The 27,288-nt window shown below is 41.3% G+C and overlaps 1 protein-coding gene across 2 annotated transcripts in view; it reads right to left on the bottom strand.

Annotated features, from left to right (window-relative positions):
* Positions 1-8,055: 8,055 nt before the first annotated feature.
* The window catches only part of ADCY8 (adenylate cyclase 8), a 131,990-nt gene continuing 112,757 nt past the window's right edge, over positions 8,056-27,288 (bottom strand). For both annotated transcript variants that reach the window (XM_013302353.3, XM_027792417.2), the window contains 5 exons: positions 22,463-22,621; positions 18,684-18,830; positions 13,368-13,460; positions 10,120-10,234; positions 8,056-8,627 (listed from right to left, as the gene is read on the bottom strand). In XM_013302353.3, the coding sequence (XP_013157807.1) occupies positions 8,140-8,627; positions 10,120-10,234; positions 13,368-13,460; positions 18,684-18,830; positions 22,463-22,621 (1,002 nt within the window). In that variant the 3' untranslated portion in view covers positions 8,056-8,139. The remainder of the gene's footprint in view (positions 8,628-10,119; positions 10,235-13,367; positions 13,461-18,683; positions 18,831-22,462; positions 22,622-27,288) is intronic.

The raw sequence follows: 27,288 nt of genomic DNA, 5'->3' as shown, positions 1-27,288 counted from the left end.
TGAGCTGTAAAGGCAGCATCTTGACTCATTTTGTGGGATAGGTCCTGCTGGGATCTTCTTCCCACTCTCATTCAGGTAGGAAAAGTGTTAGACTACAGCTCCCAACCTGCCCCAGCCCCTGGTCTTGCCTTTGTCATGAACAGGGACACAGGGAAATAGCTGGTGCCACTGCTGCTCTTTGTCTTACTCGTGCAAAGTGCGCTGACCCCAGAGACGGGGATGTGACTGCTGGCTCCTGGAAGGAGCTTCACAGCATCGATCTGGGCACATCCAGAGGAGGTGATCACTCATCTGAAGCAAAATTACTTGGTGATTTATAGAAAGTTAGAAAACTGACAGCCTGTCACAATAGTCTCTGTGAGGAAAGATGAGTAGGAAGAGGCTGTTGTATTTTTATTATTTTAAGTAACTGATGAGTTAATTAAAATAATACTTAATTTCCTTCTACAATGAAAATATCCCTTGGTGTATCCCATGTTACTGCTGCTGGGAGTGGGTTTTGCAATCAAAAGTCATTTCACACATATGTCATTTGTTTAAGAACCTTAGCTATTCAGCAGACCAGCTGAGATTTCTTCTTTTTCTCCATGTAGCAACAGTGGTCATTTTTTTAATATTGAAAAGCTGAAGGAATCACTGATTTCAAGATCCTCAAAAAGTACATTCACTATGAGGCAGAAATGTTCAGCATATCAATATTAACATATTTATCATCCAGAAAAAAAACCACCTTGGGCTGAGCGAGATCTGGTTCAGAAGAAGTAGCACAAGTAACATTTTACAGGAGATGCTGCCTAACCAGCCCTGTACATTGCTGTCATTTTCACATGAAAGAACTGAAGGAATCAGTCTCTGCATGGCTCTGTAGCTCTGACAGCCATCACCTCAAAAAGAGCTTAGTGGAAAATGGACAGAAAAAAGGTTATTCATTTTTTTAAAAAATTGGGGCCTTATCTACTGAAGTTATGTAAGCCAAGGAAATATTTAGTTCTACCAGGAAAGCTAATGAGAGCATTCCTTAAATACTGACTAAACTGCAGTAAGTTTCAAATGCCTGGAGATATGCATATTGAATTTTTACCCCTTCCCTCCATCTGCTGACTGCTTCGCTGTCATATTTTTTGCCTCCTCAAGCAAAGCAGAGAGCTGGGGAAACCACAAACGCTTAATCGTGCCATTGCCATTGAGCAACAGAAGAGGATTGATGGGGAGGTTAATAAGTTGACTGTGCAATTATAATGTTTACTGTGTACCGCTGACAATGGTTAATGTGGTTATTTCCTGCTCCTCTGATCATTTCACTGCATGTTCGTCAAGTCAGCTCTGGAGCCGGGCTCTTTGCTCCCTGCGTTGCAGCCAGACAGTGTGCAGGGACAGGACATTTGGCTCTTAGCCACCTTTGCTGTGCTGTGTATTTATATAAACTCCTTGACTCCCATTGCACTTAGGAAAGGCAGCTGAAGTTCTGCTAATGAGAAAAAGATTAGATGAGATATTTTTTTTTCCCTGTGCTTTTCAAAATGGGTAGAAGACTGTGAAGTAATCAGGAATGAATTAAAGCTGAGGACAGTGAATGATATTTTTCCTCTGTGTGCCAGGGCTATTTTTTGAATTGCTTTTTTTCTTAGCACACGCTTCTGAATCTTATCACACCTATCACGCTGTTCTAACTAGAGTTAAACTTACATCTTGAGTCTTAATGTGAGCTAAGAGTAGATACCTTGACAGGTCTCAGTACCTAACTGTGGTTTTCTGGATAGACATTACTAAAACTGGTGAATGGCATAAACTAATCAACACTAAAACCTTTTCAGTGTCCTGCAGACAAGTACTCTTGCCACAGACACTGTCTTTGCTAGCATATAAGAGTGATGGTTGCAAATATGCACTTGGAGCATTACAAAGTAGTGATTTGTAATGGCCAACTTGGTGAGGTGGGCTTGAAATAGGACTTGGGGGAAGCGATCCAATGTGGCAATGCTCATGCCATCACATCCAACTGGGGAATAAGCCAGCCCAACCAGAGCAGTGGTATATGTTCCTCAGCTACCTCCCAAGATGAGCATCAGAAGACCAGCCACCTCAAGGGTGAGTGTGGCTATGGTGGATCCACTTGCACCCCTCCTGGGAATCCCGCGTGCTTGTTAACCTCTCTGAAATGCTTGTAAACCAACACAGGCAGCATGGGGAACAAAGAGGAAACATTAGGTATTACTGTGCAGTCACAGGGCCATGATCTCATTGCAATTACAAACACGGTGGGATAGCTTGCATGACTGGAATGCTGGCATGGATGGCTATGTACTTTTTAGGAAAGACAAGCCGGCAAGGAGAGGTGGTGGAGTTGCTCTTTATGTGAAGGAGCAACTGGAATGTATTGAGCATTGCCTAGTGGTGGATGCAGAACAGGTGGAGAGCTTATGGGTGAAGATCAAGAAGCAGGCAAACAGGAGGGACACTGCTGTGTGTGTCTGCTACAGGTCACCTGATCAGGAAGAGGCCTTCTACAGGCAATTGGAGGTAGCCTCACGATCACAGGCCCTGGTTCTCATGGAGGACTTCAACCTCCCTGGTATCTGCTGGAAAGACAACACAGCTAGGCTCACTTAGTCCAGGAGGTTCCTGCAGAGCGTTGATAATAATATTTTGATGCATGTGATGGAGGAGCCAACAAGGTGAGGTGTGCTCTTAGACCTTGTATTCACAAACAAAGAAGGACTGATTGGGGATGTGAAGGCTGAGGACAACCCTGGCTGCAGTGACCATGAGATAGTGGAGTTCAGGATCCTGCATGGAGGAAGCAGGGCAACAAATAGGATTGTAACCCTGGACTTCAAAAAACTAATTTTGGCCTCTTCAAGGACCTAATTGGAGGAATCCATTCGGTTAAGGCTCTAAAAGGTAGGGAAGTCTAAGAGAGCTGGCTAATATTCAAGCATCACTTCCTCCAAGCTCAGGATAGGTACATTCCCATGAGTAAGAAATCAAGCAAAGGGGGCAGAAGGCCTGCATGGATGATCTGCAAGGAGCTCCTGGCTAACCTCAAACAGAAGGAAGTTTATGGGATGTGGAAAAAGGGACAGGCCACTTGGGAAGAATATAGGGATGTTGTCAGAACATGCAGGAAGGCTAAGATCTGTTTGAAATCAAATCTGGTGAGGGAGGTCAAGGACAACAACAACAAGGGCTTCTTCAAGTACATCAGCAGGAAAAAGATGACTAGGGAAAATGTGGCCCGCTGCTGAATGAGGTGGGTGCCCTGGTGACAAAGGACACAGAGAAGGCAGAGTTACTGAATGCCTTCTTTGCTTCAGTCTTCACTGCCAAGGCCAGGCCTCAGAAATCCCAGACCCTGGAGGCAAAAGAGGAAGTCTGGAGAAAGGAGGACTTTCCCTTGGTCAAAGAGGATTATGTTAGAGATCACTTAAGCAAACTTGACACCCACAGATCCATGGGCCCTAATGGCATGAACCCCTGAATACAAGTGTTGAGGGATCTGGTAGATGTTATTGCTAAGCAACTCTCCATCATCTTTGAAAGTTCATGGAGAACAGGAGAGGTGCCTGAGGACTGGAGGAAAGCCAGTGTCACTCCAGTCTTCAAAAGGGCAAGAAGGACCCAGGAAACTACCAGCCAGTCAGCCACACCTCCATCCCTGGAGAGGTGATGGAACAGCTCATCCTGGAGGTCATCTCAAAGCATGTGGAGTAAAAGAAGGTCATCAGAAACAGTCAACAGATTCACCAAGGGGAAATCAAGCCTGCCCAACTGGGTAGCCTTCTGTGATGGAATGACTGGCTGGGTATATGACGGCAGAGCAGTGGATATTGTCTACCTTGACCTCAGCAAGGCTTTTGACACTATCTCCCATGATGTCCTCATATATAAGCTCAGGAAGTGTGGGTTAGATGAGTGGATAGTGAGGTGGGTTGAGAACTGGCTGAATGCCAGAGCTCAGAGGGTTGCAATCAGCAGCACAGAGCCTGGCTGGAGGCCTGCAGCTAGCGGTGTTCCCCAGGGGTTTATGCTGCGTCCAGTCCTGTTCAACTTATTCATCCATGACCTGGATGAAAAGATGTGAGTGTACCCTCAGCCAATTTGCTGATGCTACAAAACTGGGAGGAGCAGCTGACACACTAGCAGGCTGCACTGCCATTCAGTGAGACCTGAGCAGGCTGGAGAGCTGGGCAAAGAACTTCATGAAGTTCATCAAAGGCAAATGCAGGGTCCTGCCCCTGGGGAGGAACAACCTCATGTACAGGCTGGGGCTGACCTGCTAGAAGGCAACTCTGCAGACAAGGACCTGGGAGCTCTGGTGGACAGCAAGTTGCCCGTGGGCCAGCAGTGAGCCCCTGGGGCCAAGAAGGCCAATGGCACCCTGGGGTGCATTAGGAGGAGCGTGGTCAGCAGGTCGAGGGATGTGACCCTCCCCCTCTGCTCTGCCATGGTGGGGCCACACCTGGAGTGCTGTGTCCAGTTCTGGGCTCCTCAGCTCAAGAGGGACAGGGAACTACTGGGGAGGGTCCAGCGGAGGGCTGTGAAGATGATGAGGGGGCTGGAGCATCTCCCTGATGAGGAAAGGCTGAGAGAGCTGGGCCTGTGTAGCCTGGAGAAGAGAAGACTGAGAGGGGAACTTATCAATGTGTACAAGTATCTTAAGGGCGAGTGTCAGGAGGATGGGACCAGGCTCTTTTTAGTGGAGCCCAGTGACAGGACAAGGGGCAATGGGCACAAACTGCAACACAGTAAGTTCCTTCTGAATATGAGGAAGAATTTCTTTATCTTGAGGGTGACAGAGCACTGGCACAGGCTGCCCAGAGAGGCTGTAGGGTGTCCTCTCAAAACCTGCCTGGACGTGATTCTGTGCAACATGCTCTAAGTGAACGTGCTTTAGCAGTAGAGTTGGACTAGACGATCTCCAGAGGGCCCTTCCAACCCTGACCATTCTATGATTCTGGTACAGAACTATTGTCCAGATAATCATTAAAGCAGATGGAATATTGACTAAGAATGAGTACTTCAAAGCTGACATAAACTGCCCTTGATGTAGTTGGTTGCATGTTGGTTTTCAGAGAAGCAAGCTGTGGATTTCAGTCTGTTTGTTTAGAAACCATTGAAGTCAGCAGAGCTTATGGCATGGGACTTGTTGGAGGGATTGAGGTACAAATTTCTGAGTAAGCAGCTGCTGCTGTTTGTTTCTGTAGTGCACATCTGTAGAAAGAAACAAGTTGATATCAAAGAGCATAGTCAGTTTCTGCCAAGGCTTTCTCCTCTTACTGGGCAAAATCTAGGAAAGCTCTCAGTATTGGCTGGCTGGTTTGGTCAAAGAGTTACCATATCAAGGCAATTTCCCTTTATTAACCCAGGCATGCATGTTTCAAAGGATATTAACCAGGTGTTTTTGCTTTATAGGTTCTTCTTGTATGAGCGATTCTATCCTGAATGAACAAGAAACTCTGAAGATGGAGTTGTGAGGGAAAGCTGAATATTCTAATGGTGCCATAAAGTCATGGAGTAAGACCAGAAGACTGAGAGCATAAATAATAGCAGTTGCTCCACTGGAAACAGATGCTACAATGAGAAATAACATTGCTGAACCTTTAAGGTCATCACACTTGGAAAAGGAACAAGCAGAGTAATTGCTGGGGTGACAAATAACCATCTAGTGTAGACAAATAGATCCAAGCAGGGATTTACCTGCAGCAGTCACAGGTGAAATTCCTCACTAAAGGGTTATTCATGGCAATGAGCTGATTTAGCAGACTCTTTATCTGGTCAACACAGACTCAGGCTTCTTTAGCAGATAATTTTGCTTGGGAACATAGTTATGCTAATGGAAATTTTGAGAGGGATAACGAAGAAAGCCATCAGTATCTATGATAGGAAGCAGGAGATTTAGGCCCAGGCTAAGGAGCAGTGAAGTTGCGCTCACAGCTCCAGTCTCCAACCCTGTTATCTAGCTTCCACTCACTGCTAATTGTCATTAGAGAGGTTGGCAGCAGTGGTGAGAATTAGAGAACCAGTTCAGCTGGGATATTAGCAAGAACTAAATGTTTAGAGAACGAGGAGAGGTGAATCCATCCAACACAGACATAAGCTGAAGGAGAGGACAGCTGTTAATGAGCTGTTTAACCAGCCCAAACTTGCCTTCTTTAGTGCACTCAAATACCACTGCAAATGTGAAATTAATTTAACTGCTTCAGTTGCTAGCCCTTCCTTGTCTTCATCTCCTACAGTATCAGCACTGGTCTGGGTGAGCTGAGGAGCTCAGCTTTCCCTATGTGGCATAAAAAATGTTATTTGTGGGGATTCAAAGGAGTAATCGGTTTGGAATGAGTGCTCAGTTATTGGCAGCAGCATCACCAGGTGTAACATTTCTGACTGATCTTTGCTTTCTGTGCTCAGATCCATTGTTCAGTGATACAGTTTTCTGTGGAATTTATTTTGTCCTTTTTATTATTTTCTATTTCTGAAGATGGCACTCAGCTGATTAAATTTTGCCTCACAAACCTGTTTCATCAATGAAAAGCATTATATTTATCTTACTACAATTAACCACTTTAATGTTTTGGGGCCTCCTTTGTTAATAAACATTAGTGTCTTATAAAATATAGGAATCAAGGTTTCCTAGCCATATTGGCCATCTTTTAAAAATGTGCCTGATCCAGCGGTGATGCTCCCAGTTTTCTTTAAGGCCTGGGTAACAGCCTGCAAAAAGCAAGACCTGTATTTATAAAGAATCCATATGTTGCACTGTGTTGGCTGTATGTGGGTCTCATCTGATGATTGCTGTGTGATTACAGGTTCTGCTGTTTCCATTTGTGATTTACTTTAAAGATAATATTTACTGAGACAAACCCAACTCCTTTGAGCATACAGGCTTGATGAGAGGTTCATTTGTGCACTTCACAGCTCAATATAAATCATGGCACCAATGCATACAGGAACCTATGCTAAATATTTACTGTTTCCAAGGCCAAATTGATTAGCCATCCCCCCCCAAAGTCATCCTCCTTTTGTTGCAGGGCTTGTAGCACCTAGGTGTGCCATTGCAGCATCCCAGCAGGACTGTCTCTGTGCTGGGACACAAATAATTCAGGGTATCTCCAGTCTTGGCCTCTCCTCTTGAGGCAAATGAGCAGGAGTTTAGCAATGAGCTGTATCTCCTACTGTACTTCAGCACATACTCTTTTTACATCCTCAGACAACCCTTGTTTTGGTGAGAACTCAGACTGGTGACAGGCTGAAGAGCTAAGCTCTGGAAAGTGACTTCAGAGAATTTGATTAGTTCCTTGACTGGACAATAGACTCAACTGTAGGCTGCAGACACATAATTCAAGGTGTAATTGTCATCCATTTGTAAGTGTCTTATGCCAGTCAAGGTACCGTAGTGCATTTGAGCCGTCCAAATGGGACTGACAGTTATGACGTAGTGCCTACAGGAGAGCCTTGACCTCCTGGCTTGGGTGCAAGAGGTCAGATGGATACGGACATGCAATTTATCTGTCTACAGTGCAGTCATTCACTTGTGAGAAGGACACCTTGGGCTATTTTAAAAGCCCACAGCCAGTGGACTCAATGGAATCAGTGGGTTTAGGGCAAGATCCATCTCCTCTATCTCCCAGATCCTCACACCTGAGTGCATAGCACAGCTTAAAATCTTTTGCCTGCATTGACTAGCTTTTCCCTGGCTGTTACAGAGACCAGGCAACTAGGTTAGATACATATAACTCTACTTGAAGGCAACTAAAGGTAAGAAGGACCTACTCAATCTCCTTATGCCTTTGCTTTCACTCAAAAAGTGTGGACAGTATTCCCTCCTTTCCCCATCATCACCTCCCTACAATTTATTTTCTAAACCCCTCCATTCAGAGATTTATTGTTGCCCCTTTCTGTGGGTAGCTGCCACAGCAGAGTGGTGACCTACAGCTACTATGGCTGGACATTCAGAGGTTAGTCACAGCTGGGAGGATAGACGCTGGCATCATTTTGTTAAAATGTAGAAAACTGAATCCTATCAAAACATCACACCAGAAAATAATCACGCTTCTTCTAAAAAAAATTAAACCCTTTTTATTTGTATATTTATTTTTATATATAAAAGAAATACAAAAAAAAAGAACACAAACAAAATGCTGATTATGGCAATTCAGTTTTGTCAGCCCCCTCTGCCTGGGCTGCTGCCTCAGATCCACCGGGAGTTAGCAAAGTCCTCCGGTTGTAATGTCCTTTAATGATTCCAGAGTTATTGTTCTCATTAAGGATTTGCTTCTGTTTTTGCCTGTTAAGAGATTGTACAAGTCCTAATACAACAGCTGCTAATGAATACTGTCCAGTCAGTTTTCTTGGTTGTAAGATTAAAGGATTTGGTTGAACTCTTCCTAGAAGAAAATATGTTTTGATTTTTCCTTCCTGTTCACTGATACCTTTGACATAAATCTCTCCTCGGTAGTCGAAGGCAAATCCCCGGTCCTTCAGGATCAGATACGTTTCTTCAGGCACTTGTATTCTGTCACTAACACCTGTGCTGTCCATTCGACTTGCTAAATTAACTGTTTTGCCCCAGATATCGTATTGGGGTTTCTTAGCACCGATAACTCCCGCCACCACAGAGCCATGGCTAATCCCTATTAAAAAAAATAATAATAAATTGAGAGCCCGTTAGACAAGAATGCCTAAAAAATCTTATCTGCACTTAAAAACCACATAAAGCCTGGTTCAGATACATTTATCTCTAACCTTAAGGAAGAGGTGTATACAAAAGGAAAGTAAGGAAAAAAAGCCAGAAAAGCTAGAAAACATGAAAAGTGATATCCACAGAGTTATTTTACAGGATGTCTGTCTCATTGGAACAACAGTACTTGCCTATCATCTGTATTCTGCACACTATTGCCAAAGTTCCTGCAAAGTGATTCTTATGTAGTAGGAAAAATCCCTCTAGAAGGATCTTTCCGGGTCTACGTTTGCTGAAAGTAACCTTGTTAGGACTACACAGTCAAGAAATTATATCTTTATGTTCCATGATATGAAAATATTGAAGTACTTTATGAAGTTATTGAACAACTGTATCTTGTAAGATTGTTGCATAAATTCAAGAAAAGCAATAATATAGAAGAGACTATTTTTTTGTGCTGCAGCAATTGAAGAATACGTTTAGTGACAGAAAAAGGTACATCTCTGGAAAAAGGATCTTAGGTTTTTAGATATTTTTTTTTAAAGAATGTATTTTTTTAATTGGTGATAGAGATTATTTCCAAATACTGTTGCATTTATGCTCTATGAAATTTTTGCAAGTGATTCATACTTAAGAAGAATGCATATATGTTCTCTGAGAAATCTTGGGAACTGGGAGTTTGCTGTTCAAAACTGTTAGGAGGTGCAGATCACAGGGAGAGGTGCTGTGACCCTCCATGTTGTGACTGATAATATTCTTCCACTTTTTTTTATGGCAGAGTTGTCTGTAAAGAACATATTTCTTCCAGGTGGTTTTTGATTTTGGTCAGTGATCCAGTCAACATGAGAAGCCATCAGATTTACTCCTGCTACATGCCATATATTCAAGGCCAACTTTTCAGGTCCCACGCCACTAGCTGTTCAGGATATCCCATCTGGGTAACAGGTTCCCCATCACAGCAATTCACTGATCAGGTCAGGACTGGAATTCAATTTTTGTGCAAAACCGAAGTACTACACACAGGCTTTAGCGTAAGACACTACTACCATTTACTGAAGATGAATCTTAAGACAAGAAGATTAACTGGAGAGAGTGCAAGCCAGTATCAAGCCTGGGGTTAGGTCTGGGGTGTCCAGTTCACTTTGTGTGTTATACCTATGGGCTCTTGGACAGGCTTGCTAGACAGTAGCTTAATTATGTTACCCATTCACAATTCACTAAAATGTAGACCTCCTGCAGTCCCCATATCAGGGCCGATATTCTGCAAATGGAGTATTTCTTATTTCTAACTTTGCCTAGGATGAAGTGAATTTGAAAACAGAAGATAAAGTATTTGGAGTTTCTTAAATTGTACATATCCTTGCAATGGTCCTGGCGTGCACTTATAGAGTCATATCCTTGCAGACAAAATTACATTTCAATTCTCATGTTCAAACTATGCTTACCAATACGGAGTTCAAAGTTGTTAAATGAATGCTTGTTGATCTCCTGTATGCTTTCATTCAAAGCTATGGAGAAGTCGGCCAGAGCGCACAAATGCCCCCATTTGTCTTCACATTGCTGAGGGGTAAATTATCAACAATATGTTAGAAAGGTTTTGCATTTGCCCATCTCCCACCCATCCCTGCCAAGTGCCTTGTATCTGAGTTCGGAATTTATCAGAACAGTCTCCACATACTAGATCCAAAAAAGGTAGGGTATTATGAATGGTAATGCTTCCCTTTTATATTACAACACTCGTATACCTGGATACAGAGAAGATTAGCGTGAAGTACCAAAGAAAGTAATTTCCTGTCAATAATCTGACAGGCAATCATGAGAATTAATAAGGCCTGTGAAATATATCTAAGGCGGAGAAAGTAGAGAGGATTGAGATAGCTCAGGTGCAAGGGGCAAAAACTAGTGAGAACCAGAGACAACCATGTAAGTGAGAAGCAGAATGAAAGAAGTGAAAGATGTAATCCTCCTTTACCGAAACTGTTACCCAGGAAAAGCTCTAATTCCAGTGCTTTCAGGGATGGAATAATGACAGGAACAACAGGGCAAGCCAAGCAACCAGGGACCTGTTAAGTGGGTGAGAAAAAGCTGTTCTGTAGCTCACTAATTACCTCTGCTTAAAGCAGAATTTTCCCCAGTCTTTAATAGTAAGGCCAGTTGCCCTCGGGGTACTCAGCCCCCTGGGCTGGAAGACTGGGAAGAGGAGCAGAATGAAGTCCCCATAGTCCAGGAGAAAACTGTTAGTGACCTGCTGCTCTGCTTAGACAGGCACAGGTTTATGGGGCCAGGAGGGATTACCCTGAGGGTAGAGGGAGCTGGCAGAGGAGCTTGCCAAGCTGATTTCCATCATTTATCAACAGTCCTGGCTAACTGGGGAGGTCTCAGAAGACTGAAGGTTAACCAGCGTAACACCCATTTGCAAGAAGGTCAGAAAGGAGGATCCGAGGAACTACAGGTCTGTCAGCCTAACCTTGGTGCTGGGGAAGGTTTATGGAGCAGGTCAGCCTGAACACCATCATGCGGCATGTGCAGGGGATCAGACCCGGTCAGCATGGGTTTGTGAAAGGCAGGTCCCACTTGTCTAACTTGATCTTCTATGACAAGGTGACCTGCCTAGTGGATGAGGGAAAGGCTGTAGATATGTTCTTCCTGGACCTTAGTAAAGCCTTTGACACCGTCCCCCCCAGCATTCTCCTGGAGAAACGGGCTGCTCATGGCTTGGATGGGTTCACTCTACACTGGGTTCAAAGCTGGTTGGACAGCCAAGCCCAGAATGATGATGAATGGTCACAAGCAGTGTTCCCCAGGGCTCAGTATTGGGGCCGGTCCTGTTTAATACCTTTATCAACAACCTGGAAAAGGGGATTGAGTGCACCTTCAGTAAGTTTGCAGATGACACCAAATTGTAGGGTGGACTGTTGATCTGCTGGAGGGCAGGAAGGCTCTGCAGAGGGATCTGGACAGGCTGGCCTGGTGGACCAAGGCCAATTGTGTGAGGTTCAACAAGAAGTGCTGGGTCCTGCACTTGGGTCACACCAACCCCACACAGCGCCACAGGCTGGGGCAGAGCGGCTGGGAAGCTGCCTGGCAGAAAAAGACCTGGGGGTGCTGGTTGATGGCTGGCTGAACATGAGCCAGCTGTGTGGCCAGGTGGCCAAGAAGGTCAACAGCATCCTGGCCTGTATGTGAAGCAGTGTGGCCAGCAGGACTAGGGCAGAGTGATTGTCCCCCTGTACTGGGCACTGGTGAGGGCACACCCTGAATACTGTGTTCAGTTTTGGGTGCCTCATTACAAGAGGGACATTGAGGTGCTGGAGTGTGTCCAGAGAAGGGCAACGGAGCTGGTGAAGGGTCTGGAGCACAAGTCTGATGAGGAGCAGCTGAGGGAACTGGGGGTGTTCAACCTGGAGAAGGGAAGACTCCTGGGGATCTTATTGCTCTCTACAGCTACCTGAAAGGGGGTTGTAGGCAGGTGGGGGTTGGTCTCTTCTCCCAAGTAACAAGTGACAGGACAAGAAGAAATGGCCCCATGTTGTGCCAGGGGAGGTTCAGTTTGGACATTAGGAAAAAATTCTTCACTGAGAGGGTGGCAAAGCATTGGAACAGGCTGCTCAGGGAAGTGGTAGAATCACCATCTCTGGAGGAGTTTAAAAAACATATAGATGCAGTGCTTAGGGACATGGTTTAGTGAAGGACTTGGAAGTCCTAGGTTAAGGGTTGGACTTGATGATCATAAAGGTCTTTTCCAACCTAAATGATTCTATGATTCTCTGATTGTAAAGAATCAATGGAATTTTTCTAGTTTATAAAGCTCACTCTAATATGGCTTCTGCTTTTCTGGCAGTTTCAATCAACGTGGGCAGATTTGATTCCCACTCTGTGACTGATCTGGGCCAGCACACCCTTTTTTGTGGTGCTCTTCCTTGGGGAGAGGTACCAGTTGCCAAGAAAGACAGATTTCAGCAACAGCTGACTTATCGCTGGATGTATTTTAGAGCCTTATCTTATTCCTGTGGAGACCCCATTTCCAGGCATATTCTTTGGTGTAGTTATGAATGGATTTCTCTCATCTGACTTATCTGAGGTTTATGGCTGTGACTGTGAGTGTTTCCTCTGTGGCTGATTTTTCCCTCAGGTTGGTTTGCACCTCTGCAAGCGAGGGCAGCATGCAGGCTTCTGGCTTTGTGATGTTCTTCAGTTGAACTGATGGGTCTGCTTTCTTTTTGATGTATAGTTTATTGCACTGTCTGTAGATATACAGCTACATCATCACAAAAATGTATAAATGCAACCTTACACTTCCATAAGTATGCTGTCAGTTGTTAGATCCTGTCTCTTCATAGATTATTGGAGGATGTCAGCCAGATTCCTGTCTGAGTTACAGCGGTAACTTTAGAGTATGTCCGAAGGCATAGATAGACCTGCTCTAGATTCACATCAGTGTGATTGAAAGGAGATGTTTTTTTTCTCCTATAAACCTAAATTTGAGGAAAGAATCCATATGGTTCTTGTTCTGAGCACAAGATGGCATTTCAATTCATCAAGAAGCACAACTGTTGTCTGCCAGAAGCCCCAAATGTCTATTTTCTTTTAGAAAACACAGCTCAATGAACATCATAAAGATAACACTAATAATCTCTAATATGAACGATTTGAGACAACAAAAGCTTTGATTCTTAAGGGAAACTATTCTTACCTGTTTTTCAGGCGATAATCCTGACACAGCCATGTATGTGCTGCCAATCGTTTTAATTTTTTCAATATCTTGAAATCTCTCTTCACCTAGTAACTAATACATATGTAAAAACCCACTGTTACTTCTGTAATTCTTAATGCATAATGCTTCTACAGATACCAAAATGAATCATTACACTCATGTTATCTTGCAGCTTGTCACAGTGCACAGTTCATTCAGAGTTCTGGGGCACACCGAGCTGGGGCTCTTTGCAACATCATCTACTCACAGAGTGCATTCAAGCTAAATTCTGTTGCACTCTGTAAAGCTGTTGGTAAATCACAGAATGGATAATAGAAGACATGCATATTCCAGCCTAACTTAAATGCAGATGAGTCCTGCATTTCCTGGGGTATAATTTCTGAAAATTAGTGAAGACAAACTCTCTGTGTATGATGTGTGAATATAAGAAGATTTGATTATTTACAAGTGTTCAACTAAAGTTGCAAAATAAGTGCTGCTACAGCAACAACTCAGGTGATGAGACCAGTGTTAAAGGGAATTCAGTCCACTTAAAACAACCGTTTTAGCCATCTTACACAGTCAATGGATGGAGGTAGATGCCTCCAAAGAACTTTTATGACAGATTAAGTCCTCCTGTATCCCACGCTTCCCTTTACTTACTGTCAGACCTAACGCTGCTATATGTCCAATGGGTCATTTGGTCTGGACTTCTTTTATGTGTTTTCCCCTTCTATTAAAAATTCAGGGAGCCAACGGGAAGTGGTAAACACCTGTATCTATTTGGGATAGCTATAGGTGCTAAGTAGGCATAAAGAACTTGTCAGATTGACAATCGGCAAGAGGAAGAATAAGTTCAGTCTGTGACTAAAGCACTGAGTGGAGTGGGAGTGACAGTTTGGTCCCTGTTCAAAGTCCATATACACAGTTTATCTTAGGACTTCCCATGAAATAAGAGCCAGAGCCTTACATTCCTTGAGATACCTAAGCAGAGTTCATGCTGTGAACTCTATGAATGACAGCAGAGCTTCATGTGGGATATGGGCTTGTATCACCTCATCGCAGGATTTTGAAAAGTTTATTGCTAATGTTACCCCAAAATACCCTGAGAAACTTCATGATAAGCAGTATGGCATCATCTAATACATTTAGGTATCAATATGGTTAGGCACTCCTGGAAGAAAAAAACCCAAAAACAGTTCACAGAGAAAAGAGATTTCAAACTTTTGGTTCTAAAAGCTCAGCTTAGTTGGGATTTAAATGAAAAAAAATCTTGCTGTGGTCAGGCAAAAAATTTAATGAAGCATTTCCCCCTCTTTTTGTACACTGTTGTGCATTCTTCTTCCATCTTGTGGGTTTGAATTTCCTGTCAATTAAAAACTAAAGGGATTATTTCATTCAAAGGGAGAAACATACCAAAGGCATAACATAAAATATCCCCTGCCATTGAACTAACCACAGCGTACGTCAGCCGGAGTGCCGGGGTCTTGGAAGCTTTGCTGTTCGTGTACAGATATCACACCATCTGTCTCTAATGGGAGGCTGCACAGCATTGCGCGCAGGGAATACAAAGCCATATGGTTAATGGCTCCCTTCCAAGTCAGGAAAGTCCAAAAACTTGACCTGCTTCTCATTTTTCTTCTAACTGCCAGAAAAGCCGATTATCTATGTTTTCTTCCTGCAAGGGCAGCTCTTCCAACTGCTCTCTTAAAGGAAAAGATAATTTCTTGTAGCTCTGCTTTTGTGAGCAGTCTGAGAGCACCAGGTGTGTGGGCAAGGGGAGAAAATGGTCTTGGTTAAAAACAGCCTGTATTTTCATTTCCAGATGGTTGCTGGAAGCAACAGCAAACAGCATAGTAATTTAAAATGTATGATAAATAGCTTAAATGATTCTTTTTAAGAAAGAAAGGACCTATTGGCTGTGAGGCGATTTAGAAGAAATAACATCAAGTTATCTTTTTTCTTGCTCATTATTGTTTCCAAATCTCTGTTTTTCCTGCTTTATCCTGTCTGTTAAATCACTTCTTTCCTTCTTCAAATAATGGTTTATTTACCAATTACTTTTTTTTCACAGTGTCACAGCCTGATAGATTTTGATATTGGAGAAAGATATCCAACTCAAGCTTAAATCAGCTGCTATTTGTTGTGGCATTTTAAATAGGCTTGCTAATTTACCAAGATCATCCAGGGAACATTTTCAAACACCAGAATGTGGTTGGTATCTGAAAAGCAACTAATGGCTTGATGCCGCAATTCATGTACAGCCAAGGTTATATGGAGGTCAGACCCTGGGATATACATGCCATGAAACATGTACAAAATAGTACAAAAGAGAATGTTCTAGGGCATGACACACAATTGCAAAGTAATCAGTGAAGTCCGAAAGCAGGATCCTGAATTCTGCCAAAAACTCTATTTGTGGCAAAGTAATATATTAAAATCTGTTTGTCATAACCACTGTGTAAAACACTGCAGGATAAAGAAAATGGGGGGGGGGGAAAGAACCCATGAACTAGAAAGCTCTTATTAAAGCGCAAATCCCAACTGTAACATCACTAAGATACATAAATGCTAGATTAAGAAGGCTAGAAAGAATATTACATTTTAAAAAAATCATTCAAGACTCATAATCTTCAGGAGAAATGTTCCAATATTATTTTTTGGTGTGACATCTCTAAGAATGGGGATTTAGTCCTTTATGTGTCTTAAGACTACAGTCATATAAAAAATGGGTAACTATAAAAGTAGACTTGCAATGTTCATATTTATTATTTGATGTATGAACAATTCCTGTCAGCACCTCTGTGCTTGGGTACAAAATAGGAAATCATATATAACTGTATTCTATAATGATGCTATATGTCAAATTAAAAAAAAAAAAACAACAGCAAAATAATCCCCTTTTGTCAGTCCAGAAGCCAACACCTCCTATTCTGCCTCAGTCGACAGGAAGCCTGGATAATTTGGACATCAACAGATTTATGAAGCACCAGGGGAAAAAAACAGCCCTGAGTAAAGGCTGTGCTTTGAGAAGAGTCAATCACCTACTCCCTAAGACTGACTTTTGGACCAGGTTCCCCAAGCTCCCTAAGGAAGGTCCAGTCTGACTCCTCTGTGGGCTCCTACGCCATGCAGTTGCTGGTGGCAGGTTCTGTTCCACTGCTCATGATTTTTTGTTTGATTGGCTTTGTCTTTCTTACATAGATCCATTACCTGGTAAACAAAATAACAGATCTTGATCGTAAGCTTTCTGTTTTGCAGTAACATGGAAACTCCTCTAAGAAGAAGAAAGAAGTTGGATTTCCTTCTGGTGCACCTATCAAATTTTCCAAACCAGGTCAATTTGTGTTTGTACCACTGCTTTCATTCAGAAGCATCTTCCTGGCCTGATGGACAGAGCATTGCTACTACTATTCTTTATGTAAAGAAAAGAGGGGACTCAGTGTAGAATCTGATTGAGAATAGGAACTCAGTTCAGTTGGCTAAACACAGACGTCTAGAGTCATCTAGAGCGTGCTTTCCTGAAGAACCTCCAGTGGCTCGCTCCAGAACAACAGGAGTTTTCTGACGGTGCAGTACGGGACCATGTGGGCATCTCAAATCACCTAGGATTTCTCAAATGGCACCAGGTACCAATGTCTTACACTCCTGTGCTAAGACTTCTATATTAAGATATCTCTACAGAGGTATTCATGTGATGCTGAGGAGCAAAGTTTTCCCATGGCTAACAGATCTGCTCTGCTCTCAAGCTGCACATGTACATTTTGCTTCCAGGGCTGTACTGAAACAGCAGGCTGTCTTGTCAAAGCACATCATGGAGAACCAGGAATAGTGACATCATGTAATGTCAGTCAATAGTTACATGGAAACATTATGGGCCCTGAAACATTGTACCTGAAGTGACTTCTGGTTCCTTTTTCGTGGGTAGGGTTACTCCCTTCAGTTACTCAGCCTGGCATATCACTTTTCAGATTACTAAACCAGAACAAACTAATGGCACAACCATGCTGGAAGTAGGTTAGCATTCAGCAGGGGATCACGTATTTCATTTACTACCCATACAAATAACATATCTATTTTTCAACTAAACATGTCTGGGACAAAATACAGTCCCTAATTAGGTCTTTTATTAATTATAGAGCAGGTGTTAGGGGCCTGAATGTAATATTGTGTTAGGACTCTTGATGAAAACCTTGTCTTCTGTAATAGCCACAGTAGCAATGGAATTTTTGTTGTGAAGATTATATGAACGTGCATGACAAAATATCTGAAATTAATTCATAGCAATAGACTTTACATTAAGCTTGAGCCATAATAATTTTAATCAGATCTGGAAAGAAAAACAGAACTATTAATCAAGAAGCGTGCTGACAGCTGTGCAAGATCTCAGAGATAAGAAGCAGGTATTTATACCTATCGGGAAAGCAGTGCAGGAGTTTAAGAGACAGAGCTCTTTTCATAGGAAAGTAGTTTTGTTTTCTACTAAAATGCACAGGGGTGCATCCCCTGTGAATCCTTCTGTTTCCCACCAGTAATTTTACTATCTGACCAATTATATGGATGAATTCTCAATTTCACTGTCTCTCAGAATTTGGTAATCTTAAATCTAGTCCAGTATTTATGAACACACATAGCACTCTGTGAACATTCTCCATGCAGATGGCCAGGATGAGGAAGGGTGAAGGTGCAGTTAAGACCCCGAGCTGGGTTCATATTTAGGTTCTAGCTTCTGGCATGGGCAGCAGGTACCTTTGTTCTCAAAAAAATGCAGGAAAGTCAACTACCCCTTTGCACCTTTGTTTTCCTCTTGTGAAATTAAGATAACACAGAGGAACAAATTGAAAATAGATTCTTCAGAACTTGTGAAAGGCCTCAGGTGCTTGCTGCTCAGGATGGAATAATTTTCCATTAGCATTCATTGAGTCCATTAAACCCATGTTTTCAAAACAACATCTTTATCTGTTCGGATGTAGACCACTACTTCCCAGAGCTGTTGCAAATACCTTAATCCTTCTTTCTTCTACAGAATAAAGACATGTTCTTCTAGATACACCAGAGCTGACTGGGCTTTTATTTATGCATGTTTATGCTCAAGTAACTATTGATTTCAGTCTCTGTCTCACTAGGTCATTCAGACCGAAGTTTGAGAAGACTAAGTGCAAAAGAGCAAAATAGACAATTGTAGTTGGAGTATAAAACCCCAGACAATTATCGGAAGCAGAATAGTTACTAAATTTGATAATTTAGGATGACATATCTGGTATTTGGGAATCATCATTTAAGCACTATCAGATTTTCTTTAGGAGTTGGTATTACCTCATCAAAGTCTGCAATGATTTCATTCAGCAAGCGTAGACATTCTACTCCTTGGTTATTCATCTCGGTCTGGGAATAGAAGTCAGCAAATCCAGGAATAGAAGCAAACATCACACCAACAGCATCATAGGACTGAGAGTATAATTCCTAAAAGAACAACGAAGAAAAATGAGCTGAAGCGGTAATATAGGTAAGAGAACATAACTGGTTGCAATTAAAATAGGTTTCTTATTTTTTCCATGCATAATACCTTAATATCCAAGTTTAGCGTTAGTATATTAAATATTGGCTAAATTCGACAGGAGGAGGCTGACAGCTCTCACATTTTTAGCTTGGACTATATGCAGGGTTTGCCCTTTCTTTGAAAGCCTGTTCTTTCTGCCTCTGAGGTCAGGGGGCTACACCAGCAAAAAAATGAAAGAGAATTTTTCATTTTGATTTATATGGGGAACCACTTGGAGAAATGAAGGATTCATTTGCAAATATGAATACCAGAGAATCAAACACTATTAGGCAAGTAAAAGGAACTTAATGTTTATTACTTATTATTGTTAAGTCTGTCTCATAAGTATTTGCAGTCGACAACGTATTTCTAAATTTGTTGATTAACAGGGATCAGATGGGACCATTTAAAATGTCTAATATGACCTCTTTGTAAAAAGTCCTCTCAGTTACCAGATTTTCTGGTTGATAATTTGTACTTGATGCTACTGCAGCTCTTTACAAGTTTGTTTTCAGAGAGCCTTTACTCTGTGGTAAACTGTGGTTCTCCTAATGTGACTATGGACCTATTTGGTTACCTGGCTCTGGGAGAGGTTCCTGCTATTAGGGTTTTAAAGGAGGGAGAAACAGAAATTAGGGTGATAACGGAGTTACTGGGGACAGAAAGCATCTTATAAGGGATCGGGCATAGGAAACTCTTAGGTTTAAGTATGTCCTGGGATAAGCTTCCACCTACGTTATTCATATAATTCACTCTGGTACTAAATGACAGATTTATTTATAGATGGGTTCTTGTCGTTATATATGTGAAACTGCAGTCAGTTTTTCTCTGAACATGAACAAATTTTTAGGAACAAAACTAATTTCAACTTTAAAAATGCCAAGGACAGAGTCCCCCCTGCAACTGCTGGTATGCTTTTCTAGTGGTCAGTATACCACAACCATATGCGTTCTCTTTTTTCTTTTGCTCAATTTTTTTCTAGCTTCAACTTCTGTAGTTTTACCCAATGGTGGATACATTCATTTCTGTTCTGGGACTTGTCTTAAGGCATTCTGACCTGGAGTAGTTGCTTCTCAATGTTCTTGTTAATGTGCTTTAGTAAATTTTAGTGCTTTGGTCTCATGACAAAAGGACTTAGTGCTGGATGCCATACACCTGATGTGAACACCTCAGGTTCCTCTTCTTCCTTCATCCTGCTTCCCCCTAGAAAAGCATCCTGAATCCCTGCCCTGCACTTTGCTACCCTTTTAGTGCTGCTACTTATCTAGAATCTTTAACAATGCATCCTACAGTAAAAGTGGGAAAATTCTGCTAATTTCCAAAGACACTGCAAAGCTTTGAGAAAAAACTTGGTTGATTCCCTTCCTGTCCTTACACTTTTTTTCATTGAAGAACATCTGCAGGGTCATGGAAACCATACTCTAAGGACACTCTTATTCCCTTTCATAGGTATAGAAAAAAGTAATACACATATTAGTTTGTGGATACTTATGGAAGACTGGACAAAATGTGCTAGGAGAATCATATATACACTCAGACATATTCTTTCCTCAGATCATGAAGGTAGAAAACAACTGGCTGAGCCTTCAGCTGCTTAATTTTTCTATTTTTGGTAAGAAGCATCAAGACAGAAATAATACATCCATGAGAAAATGCTTACAGTATGCATTTGGGAATTCATTTTTTGAAAGCAGAGAAATTAACTTAAGGGCCAGACATGAACTGCAGGATTGATTGTACTGAAATCTGGTAGATGTTACAGCCAGCCAGCTCATGCATAAATCATCCCCAAGTATAGTCACTCTGGAAATTGCCTTACAAAAAGCAGGGGTGGTGGAATTGAATTCAGTGGCAAATTATTAAAGCATCAGCAGTGATCCATGGGGCATCTATTTGCTTCTGAAGATTATTATGCATGTGAGTGCATGTGAATAAATGTGTAAGAGAGGACATGTGTTCCCTGAAAATCCATAATGCAGATGTGCCAGAACACACTCATGGCTGGTATCAGGGTCTGCTCCATTTGCAATGAAGCATTTTAACCTGGTTTCTTTCACACACATTTTCTCATGTGCAGAGCAGTGTTTTTATGGCAGTTTGATATCCACAGTGTTAAATTCCTCAGGAGGCTGATTTCTGAAGTGCCTTTCCTTGTAGTTTCTCACTATGTCATCCTTCCCTAGGTGATATTTAAAATCATATCTTCAGAACACAGTGATTCCTGGTTGCGTGGTCTAATTCACCTAGCTAAATCTATTTCCAAAATGTACAATCAGAAAAGGGTGGCCCTGATTCCTTTTTGCTGCACAATGAATAGATATGTCAGTGCTGGCAACCTGAATCTTGTAACATTTGTAACCTCTTCATTATGGAAGTTAATTCCAATGTCACATGAGAAAATTCCGGTTTCATCATACAATAGCCTTTATTCACACATAATACTATAATACACATTTGCTTTATTTCAGATGAAGAGTAAGTGATTTACTGCTGCTTTCAGAAACAAATTCTGGACTTTCTTTTATCTCTTCAGCAACGTGTCTTCAAACACTGTCTTGGGAATATCCAGAGACTCCATTATTAAACTTTTCTTTGTATACCACAAGCACTCTTTGGGAACATAGCTACAAACTTTGTGAAATTGGGTGTTTTGTTAACTGGCCCAAAGAGGCAATTCAGGGGCAATATGAAACAGCAAACATGTTCTCTTGGGTCCGAAGATGCAAGAGGGTCAGGTCTGTTGCAGCCTGTTACACAGATTTCTTCCATAATAACTGGCAAGGTAATAATAGTACTCCTGCAACACTGGGGTACCTTAAAGTTGCACAGGCATTCTGTTAAATTCACATATCTTTTTTTAGGAATACTAGTTGTTCATAGACTCATAGGTTGGAAGAGACCTCTGAAGATTACCTAATAACAGTTCCCACTCAAAGCAGGGCCAATTAAATCAAGTCTCTCATGGCCTTGTTCAGTTGAGGCTTGACTGTCTACAGGACTGGAGATTTCACAGCCCCTCTGAGCCCCAGTGCAATGATCGCTTTCCCAGGGGTATGTTTTCCCTTGTATCTAATTGAGATTTTTCTTCCTGCAACTTGTGTTGTTGCTTCTTGTCCTTTCACTTGCATGTTGAGGAAGAGTTTGGCTCTGTCTTCTCTATAAGCACCCATTAGGTAGCTGAAGGCAATGATGACATCCTTTTTAAGTCATTTCCTCTTAAGGTTAAATAAACACAGCTCTCCCATCCTCTCCTTATGTATGCAAAGTGCCCCAATCCCCTAATCATCTTGGCAGCTCTCTGCTAGACTTGCTCTAGTAGGTCCATGTGTCTCCTGTGGTGAGCGTGAACCTGGAAACACCACTCCAGATGTGGTCCTAGAAGTGCAGAACCCTTTACTTTAAAATGTGAATGTTATTTTAATGTGGATCAGATAGCAAATATTTGCAGTATTTTTGTAATTAATACCATTTAGAACTAAGTTCTAATGATTTCTTAACAGATCTGCTTTTCTTTTGCTAATTACACAAAAGCATAAGAAATAAAGCTGATACATACTTCATTATCCCGATCCTTCTCCAGAAAGTGACGGGCAACGTGACTGGGTAAAATATTCCGTAGCATATTTTCATTGTGCTCCCTTAACTCCTTCATTTCATTAATTTCTTCTTTTGCTTGAACACGCCACAGAAAATCCAGCCTTGCTGTGTATTCAAGCTGTGGTTCCAGAAAGAAAAAAGAAGGCAAAAATAAAATCTGACAAAAGAACAGTACAGATTGTATTGTCATCCTGGCAGGCTGCCTCTGCCATGTAACTACCTTCAGTGTGGCTGAAGATCTTTGACTCTGAAAGAATTTGATTTCACTGCCAGAAAAAGAGATTATTTCTTTGCCTTATGTATGGTGAGTGTCTCAGAGGGATCTTGAGCAAAATAATATTTGTCATATTAATGCTATGGCCAGCGGCTAGAAAATGTCACAAAATTATTTTTGTTTTAAACACCTCCTTATTAGTTAGACAACAGATTCAGACAGGAGATAAGGTATTGGAAGATATTGATATTGGTATGAAATAAATATGTTCCACTTTTCATATGTGTTTTCAAGTGAAAGGGGTTTCATGAGAAAATGGCACAAGGATCATGATAAATATGTTGCAGAGACAGGTAGTTTATTTCTCAAGGATGAGCATCGTTCCACAAAACTATATAGAACGGCCCAACGCCCTCCCAGAGAAGACTTTCAAATCTGTGGCAGCAAAATGAAGTTTTTTTGCTGTTGGGACATGCAGTTATTTTTAATTTTAAGTATTTTAAAAGATAGTGAAAGCCATGATGTTTGATACCCCCTGGAATACTCTGTCCCTGAGGTACTGTGGATCCAGAGTGTGCAATCACAATTAAGCACGTGCACAGTGGCAGTTGCCTCATACCCTCAGCGACAAACCAAAGTTAAATGGTTTTCATTGCTTATGTGTACAGAACAAAAGGAAGATTCCTGCACAACACAGCTTATATATTCATATATATGTATGTATTGTGTATTTTTATGTATGGGTGTATATAGAAATATATGTATATGTGTATATATATGTGTGTGTGTGTATATACATAAATCGCAACTATCTGTTAGCTGAAGCAGGGAACATGTTGAAACATCATGTTACTTGCCTGACAGGCACATGCATGTCAGCACATGGACAAGATCAATGTTGCCAGAGCTTTTGGGTACATTACACTGAAGGAGAGTTTAAGCAGATTTTTAGGTATGTGATGCTGTAGCTTGCCCAAGAGTTGACTTATTAAGCTACAGCCTTATTGAAAATGATGGAAATATACCTCTGTGGAGTAAACTGAAAGAGAAAATATATTTACGAGGCTTGAGATGCTCTAACCAGAGATAATAATCAAACACCCAGCAGAGAAATCTATTATACCAGCAAACAGATGAATTTTACAATTGGGAGAGACAACAAATGGTTTGCCAAAAGGTGCTGGGATTAAGGGAATGGTTGGGATATAACTCATGTACCAAGCTGAAATAAAGGGCAAGACTGGGTGGGAGTGACTAAGAGGGGATTTAGACATTGTTTAGTGACTCATGCACACTTTTCATCACCAGCGGTGACCAATGGCAAACTGTTCTCAAGAAAATGCAAAGCTCTTTGCAAGGGGGCTTATAGGTTGACTGCACTCTAGGGAGCTTTCCCTCCTAAAAGCTAAGTGGCCCTGGCTTGGTACAAACTTCCAAAGTTTGTATGCAATTTAACAGTGATTTACTTGCACTCTGGATGCTATTGCCACCTTTATAAACAACTAAGCTTTTTTCTAGCTCTAATATTTTGGTCTTCCATCTTGTGACTAAATTAAATGTTAGGAAAAAGTATTTTAAAATATTTTTCCAACATTTTTCAATTTCATTCTCCTTCTTTTTGTGCTAGAAGACAGAGCCCATACCAGATCGTAACTGACTTATCTCTACCAGATAACTGAGAAGGCAACATTGACTATAATTTTGCAAGGAGCTATAAGATTGCCTTGGAGTGGGAGCTGCTGGTGAATTCTGAGTTCTTTGATGCTTCAAATATTTAATACTACTACAATAAGAGCTCTGCAAAAAAACCTGTAGTACAGTTTTTCACAGCTGAATTTTTATGCTGCTGTACAAGAAAATTTCACATCTCTAGACCTAGCTCAGAATAGCAGCAGCTAATCTTTACAATTTGGATAATGTCATTCTGGTTATTTATAATGGCATTGCAACATTAAATATTTTTCCTGCATCATCAGTGGACAACTAAGATGACACTGCCAGTTCGGAGATAAAGGGGTATGCTACATATGAGGTCTGAAAACAGAAAATTTCAAGTAGATGCTTTGCTAAGTTCTGATATTGCTTAAAAGTAACAAAATGACAGGGTTGAGTTTTAGGTCTATTTTTTCTTTTTGTAAAGAAGTGTTCCTGGCCACACCAGTGCCAATAAAAATGACAGTCTGCAATATAAATCCTGGGATGTGCAGGTTTTCTTGCCCTGAGATGTAGCTCTACATAACATCCCTAATTCAACAGTAAGTGAAGAAAACAGAGAGATGCATTACACAGAAAGCCTAACACTACCTATGTCCTCCAAATGCTGTAGAACCCAACCACTCTGCAGACGATTGCCACATGCAAGGAAAGCACAAGTGAAGGATCAGTGTTCGAGGGACAGCATATTTTTCCTTAGAGAATGAGAAAAGAGGACTTACATCCCAAAGGGACGCTTTCCACCACCACAAACAGTCTAACTCCAGATAAAACAAGCAAATATCCTCTTTTTCACTACACTAAAATCTGAATATGGAAAGGATTATGATGACACCTGAAGCATAATACGAGAATTAAGTATGTCTTTTCCTCTCTCTTTCTTCTTCAGTTGGAACAATCTCCTCTTCGCTTTACCTCATTCCTCCCTTTTTCCCCAAGCATGAGGAAGGTTCAGAGGGTCATGCTTGTTGCAGACAAATTGCTGTGTAGGGGTGTCAGTCCTACCTCCCTTCCTAAAAGGCTCTGTAGAGATAAGCTACAGCTGACATCCAGAGATTATTCGGTTCATTCGGTCCGTGGTTGCCCTGTCCAAGTGCAAGTCTTCCTTTGCATGGAAAAGCCCCAGAAGCAGAGCAGCAAACCAGTCCATCGACACTTGCCTACAGCAGAACATGCATCTGGTGTAGGCAAGATCTAGACTTAGATCTACAATTTAAAAGAAATCAGAGAGGATTTTGCTCTCTGTTTTATAAGGCCCCTTTTTAGGTCTAACGGGGGTGGAGGCAGAGGAGGAACTGAGTCTGCTGTGGGTGGTTTTACTCCCTCTTTGCAATTTTTAACCCACCCACCCCTTTTCAAACCATGGCAGAAGGTTTTGCTCAGGGTTAAAAAGCTATTTTTTGTGTGTTTTCACTAGAGATTTATTTCTAGTACTGTATATGGTATTGTATTTTGATAAGATTTCAAGGGATAGTTTATCTTCATACAAAATGTTGACTGAACTCATTAAAAGATAAGCAGTAAATGAACACATCCTACAAAAGAATAAGTCTAGCCTCGAAGTTATCCACAACACTTCTTTCATGGTTCACAAGTTTACTTTGCAGAAACACTGCTGTAGAATGCATATTACTTGTGTTAAAAAGATGTGCTTTTAGATGAAATTGAATTTCTAAGAGGGACTTGGCCTATTTAGCCTGGTGTCACGAAACAGTAACACAACTACTTTTAATGATGGGTTTAGCACAAGAGATCCTTGGGGTTTATTGGCTGAAGTACAGGTCAAGATTTTAAGAAAGCTATGAGTCTAATTAGATGGTCTCCCCCAACGTTTTGTTTTTTTTTTTTAATCTAACTTAAAATTCTGGATGCAAAAGTGGGGATTAACTTTAAATTACAATGGGTAAAAAATATTAGTTAGTTGTTCAGATACTGAAGTCCCATAAAACTAATCTTACAAAATAATGTTTTTTGTAAATCCACCTAGAATGAGGCAAGTTTTAAGATATTCTACTTTAGAATACTTCTGCAGTTTGTGAGAAGCAAAGCTGTGCTGGAGGACAGCTTTACTGGACTTAATGTGCTTCCCATCAGTTCAGACTATTGAAGAGATTTATGTGCTTTGGATTAAATTTATATGTATATATATTTGGTTAGCATTTATACAGAAACCTTTAGGTTAACTCTGTATTAAGAAATTAAACAATACAAGGAAATGTTTATGGGTACTACCATTGGATATTGTTAGATTGACAGAGTGGCCCTATGAATTGTTTGGGAGAACATGCAGGAGTTGGCACATCTCAGGGACCATTTCCAAGGGTAGTTTGAGTTCAGCCACCCAGTTTTATGGAAGAAAGAAGATTAATGGGGTGGAAAAAGACTCTGCTGTGCTAGCAGGCCTCTGGGCTGGAAAATACTCTTAAACACCCCAGATAAGGCTTTTGTAGAAGACAGAATTTACACTCAGAATTGTGATTCTGAAGAGCGTTGCCTGTATTCTGCCTAATCCTTGCTCTACCTAATCTCCTTCAGTGTTTTCTTAGTATTGACTCACACTTTAGATGATTCCCAACCCTTAGATTTGTATCTTTGCATATATTAAGAATCATTGCAATATGATAAGGCTTATCACAAATTTGGGATGTTCAGTTCTTATTTGTTGCATATTTTTCCTAAATGGGCTTTATGCCTTGGTAAAGATATGACAAAGTACATTGCCTTCAGTCATACTTAACTCTGGGCACAAACCACATTTCATCCCATGCTTCCCCTACTCACTCATTCATCATTTCCTCAAAAAGAACATAAAAAGGAAGAAAATGACTTGAATATTTAGGTTTTGCCTTCTTTTTTCT

The sequence above is a fragment of the Falco peregrinus genome, chromosome 3 (genome assembly GCF_023634155.1).
Source record: "Falco peregrinus isolate bFalPer1 chromosome 3, bFalPer1.pri, whole genome shotgun sequence".
Taxonomy (NCBI): domain Eukaryota; kingdom Metazoa; phylum Chordata; class Aves; order Falconiformes; family Falconidae; genus Falco; species Falco peregrinus.
This window is presented reverse-complemented; position numbering and strand designations above follow the sequence as displayed.